The sequence below is a fragment of the Micropterus salmoides genome, unplaced genomic scaffold (assembly GCF_014851395.1).
Source record: "Micropterus salmoides isolate LMB-PRFRI ecotype aquatic unplaced genomic scaffold, ASM1485139v1 Ms_hic_scaffold_2, whole genome shotgun sequence".
Lineage (NCBI taxonomy): Eukaryota > Metazoa > Chordata > Actinopteri > Centrarchiformes > Centrarchidae > Micropterus > Micropterus salmoides.
In genome coordinates this window covers 10,988,796-10,993,365 of record NW_024041150.1, presented here as the reverse complement: position 1 = coordinate 10,993,365, position 4,570 = coordinate 10,988,796, and the positions used below count along the sequence as shown (strand labels likewise).

At 45.0% G+C, this 4,570-nt stretch overlaps 1 protein-coding gene across 1 annotated transcript; it reads left to right on the top strand.

Annotated features, from left to right (window-relative positions):
* The first annotated feature begins 306 nt into the window (after positions 1-306).
* Positions 307-4,011, top strand: cd248a (CD248 molecule, endosialin a). Its single transcript, XM_038731556.1, has one exon. The coding sequence runs from the start codon at positions 533-535 to the stop codon at positions 2,798-2,800; it is 2,268 nt and encodes a 755-aa protein (XP_038587484.1). The 5' UTR covers positions 307-532; the 3' UTR covers positions 2,801-4,011.
* Positions 4,012-4,570: the final 559 nt, after the last annotated feature.

Sequence of the window (4,570 nt, the reverse complement as noted above, 5' to 3'; positions counted from 1 at the left end):
AGTGATTATTCATTCTCATTTGAGTTATTAAGAAAACTTTTGTTGTGTCACAATTTGATGCATGTGAATGTGTGTGTGTGTGTGTGTGTGTGTTTGTCTGTGTGCATAAATGGCAGAGTACCAAACTATGTCCATGAACGGGGTTTATGAAAACCATATGACATCCTCTGAAAAAGAAAGAAATGCACCATTTGCTGCACTTCCCCCCATTTCTCTCAACTCCCTCCCTGTACTCCGCTTCTGCCCACCCTCCTTGCCATATCTCCCTCCCTCTATCCTCCCCACCCTCTCTGTTCTCTGAAATCTTGGGACAATCTGCTTGCTCTCAACTCCAGCACAGATCTGTTTCAGCAGGGCAGAGTAAAGAAGACAGGCAGACACTGGGAAAAAAATCAGGGTTCAAATGAAGGGAGAAAAGTTCAGATAGACAATAAAAGCAGGCTAAAAGAGAAAAATTTCAAAGGCAGGAAGATAAAAGTGGGGAGAAAGTTAGGGTGAGAGACAGGCAGAGATATATTCAGTTCTAAAAAGAATGGGCTCCAGAATGAGCAGTGCTCCTGCTCTTCTCCTAAGTTTCCTGCTGGCTTTACTTTTTGGACTTTCTTCAGTCCTGGGCCAGGAACTGAGAGAGAGGGATGCACTATGCAATACCGACGGCTGCTTTGTGGTCTTCTTCCAACGCAAGACCTTTCTGGACTCATGGAGAGCCTGCAAGGAGAAAGGTGGCAACCTAGCTACCATTAAACGCAAGAAGGATGCCACCGCTATTGCCACTCTCTTCTCCACTCTGGATCTACGCCACTTGCGCACCAAGGTCAGAGTATGGATTGGATTGCAACGCCAGCCTCGCCAGTGTACCTCCTCACGTCCACTACGGGGTTTCTCTTGGACTACTGGTGACCAGGACACAGAGTTTACCAACTGGCAGAAAGAGGACTCCCCTAGTATGTGCTCGGTGCCACGCTGTGTGGTTATGGGCTACAACACTGAAGAGAAGAATAATAACTTAAAGTGGCTGGATGGTTCCTGCTCAGTCGTCGTAGATGGGTATCTTTGCCATTATGCCTACAAAGGAATGTGTTCTGCCTTGTTGAGTGAAGGAGTCGGCAATGCCCTCTACACAACACCATTTTATCTTCTAAGCACACTGCTAACCCATGTACCCTATGGATCTGTTGCTACCATGCCCTGCCCCGCAGACACCAAAGAGGAACAGTCAGTTTTGTGTATCCTGAAGGAGGATGACACAGTGGGGTGGTCAAGAGATCCCCCCCTCTGCTATGATCACCCAGTATCACACAACTTGTGTGACAAGGATAACGGCGGATGTGAACATTTCTGCAGGCCAGGCGGGGTTTACTTCTACTGTGAGTGTATGGAAGGGTATCACCTACAAGACGATGGGCTGAACTGTGAGATCTCTGATGTTTGTCAAGGGGCTCCTTGCGAGTTTGAGTGCCTGCCCCTTTCAGATGGGTACCGTTGTGCCTGCCCTGAAGGATACATGCTTGCACCAGATGAACGTGGCTGTCTGGATGTAGACGAGTGCCTCCAAAGTCCTTGTGAGCAGCTATGTTTGAATGCTCCGGGGTCATTTGAATGTCGATGTCGGGAGGGTTACCATCCGGACGATGAGGGTAGGTGTGAGGATATAGATGAGTGTATAGATGACCCATGTGAACACGCCTGTGAGAACACTCAAGGCTCTCATATCTGCCACTGCCATCTGGGTTTTTCCCCAGTGCCTGAAGACTCCAGCCACTGTCAAGACACTGATGAGTGCCAGATCCCTGGGACCTGTGAGCAGATGTGTGTGAATTATGAGGGTGGATTTCAGTGCTACTGCGACGAAGGCTATGAGCTTATGTCTGATCAATACTCATGTCGCAAGACAGGAAATGGAGATGATCCATCTGCTGTCACTTCTCCTTTTCCTTGGGTCACTCACCAGCCAAGGCCAAGATGGGACTATGACTGGGACCTGCGGCAGAGCCACACTGACTGGCCTACAGAGGAGGAGCCGACTCTAGACTGGCTGACTGACCCACCCAGAGTTTTGGATTCTGATGTCATTTGGGTCACCAGTGCCCCTCAGGAGGAAGTGTCCTCTAATTTAGCACTAGGCCCTCTAACACAGGAGGCTGAGGAAGACAAAGACAATGGAGAAGCTGGCTACACCACACCTCCACCCACCACCAATTCCAACACTACCCCAGACTGGTACGAGGATGAGGAGGAGGAGGAGGAGGAAGAGGAGACCACCACAGCTCTTCACTTTCTTTCCACCTCTACAATCTCCGAGGGAGCTTGGAATTGGTGGCCAGGGCTCACCACTTCCAGCCAGAAACCAGGAAATCCAGAGGATTCAGTCATGGAACACAACATACCTACAGATTCTAGCTACCCAAATGAAGCAGAAGAACAGTACCCCCTTAGGGAAAACTCTCAGTTCCCAGAGGAGGGCTATGTGGAGATCACACACTCCCAACTCCCAGCTGTTCCCACCCAGCTTACTCCTTCCCAGCCACCTCTGAGCAAGGGTGGAGAGAGCAGTGACATTCCGGATTCTGTCCAGAAAGACAGGGACCAGAAGCAGAGCAGCACCTGGCTCCTGGTGGGCCTCCTAGTGCCCATCTGCATCTTCATTGTGGTGATGGTGGCGCTGGGCATCGTCTACTGCACTCGCTGTGCTGTTCAGCCACGCAACAAGGATGCCACTGACTGCTACCATTGGATCTCTGGGGCTCATGACAAACAGGGAGCTCCTAACCCCTCAGCGGGGATCAAGACCCATGTTTAAAGAGAGAAGAGAGAGACTGACATTTACATAAACAGACTGCTTCAGAGGTAAACAAGAGTGAATAATGGACCTGGTATGGGACAAGCTAAATATTTTACCCTTTCTGACTGTGGATCTTTTTGTACACATTTGGATAGTACTGTTAAATACTGATAGAGGTATGGAAGGGACATTGAAAACCACACACCTTTTTTGGAATGGAGTTGCTATGTATTAGAAACAGCTTTCATGTTTCATACACTGACCACACAGCACGATCTGATAGCTACATAATTATAAAATATAACTGCCTTCATTATTAATGTCAAACACTCTAATATTTGAGAATAGTAATATCACAGACAGAGCCAGATCCTGCAAAAAGCCTTGGAATTCAATGTACTGCCAGTGCTGAGGCTCAGTTCATTAAGTTTAAGTTAATTAAAAATAGCACATCACTGTTGATAACTGTCACTGTCAACTGTGTTAAAGGGATTTAGATGCACTGTTAGCCCATAACAGCAGTGGGTGAAAGGAGACTGTAAGCAAATATCCCTTCAAGTGAAAAGACATTCTGCAGTCATATGATAATGCTGGGAAAGCAATCATTTGAAAATCACTGTGATGGAATTGAATGATAAGAGACAAAAATTCTTTGTATATAGTGGTTCGTATGTATTGATGTTTGTTTCATACCTGTCACCAGCCAGTTTTTTGGGGGAATGCAACAATTGTAATAATTCAATGATGTTCATTTTTTAATGGACCCCATAACCATGGAGATGTGCCAAGGAATATCTGTCACAAAAATGATTTTGCCCGTTCATGTCCAGTTTTGGAGCACTTCTCCTTCTTCCTGTCTTTTTAAGAGATTAAAGTGCAGATTTACACAATGCACAGGGAATGTTGTAAGAACAGGTGGTTGACATTAGCAGTGACGTTCATGAAACGGCCATCAGTAACCATTTGTAATCCTAATTCATTAGTTCAGGTTTTGGACCAGCCCTGAACTGTCTCATGGCCATGTAAAAAGACAATAAAAGTGAAGCACTAACAAATTACAACTCCTTTAATTTAATGGATAAATTACTATTTAATGGCTGGGGAACAAAGCGCATTCCAAATTTATACATAAATATATGTGTTTGTTTTGATAGACTGTGAAATATAAGAATCTTTGGAGGGCTTACTGTTACATATTAAGAAATTGTGAATTAAAAACTATGACAATGGTTGAGCGTGAAGGTTTATTATTGACCTTGGAAATAGTAGTTTGACAAAACCATTTTTTAAGCTGTGGTCCACTGATTAGCTTTTACTGCAGCTTTCAACAGATTTCACAGACATTGACCTCATTTAGACCAAAGGTAGCTCTAGTTGCTATGATGATAAGTGGAGAACTACTATCCACTCAGGAAATCATTTTAGAGCCCCAGAAAAAGCTATTAAGTGGACCTCGTTTTAATCTTTTTGGTCAAGCATAAGAGAAGGGATGTGTTTGCTAATGTGTTTGTGATGAATTCATTGCTCTAAATGTTTGAAGCATCTTGTCCTGATAGCTATATTCTTGCTATTCATATTTTTATGAGACTCAGGAGTGAATTTAAAGAGTACTTTGGAGTACCATCCTCAGAAAGGTGGATGATTGAATGGGGGTGGAGGGAGTGTGCGACAAAAAGGATACTGTAATTTCAAAAATGTTCCATGATCCCCCAAGGGCCCTCTGTTTGTGGAAAGGGTTTTAACAAAAATACAAGATTCTTGAGCACAGGCCCCACTGGCAGTAAGGAA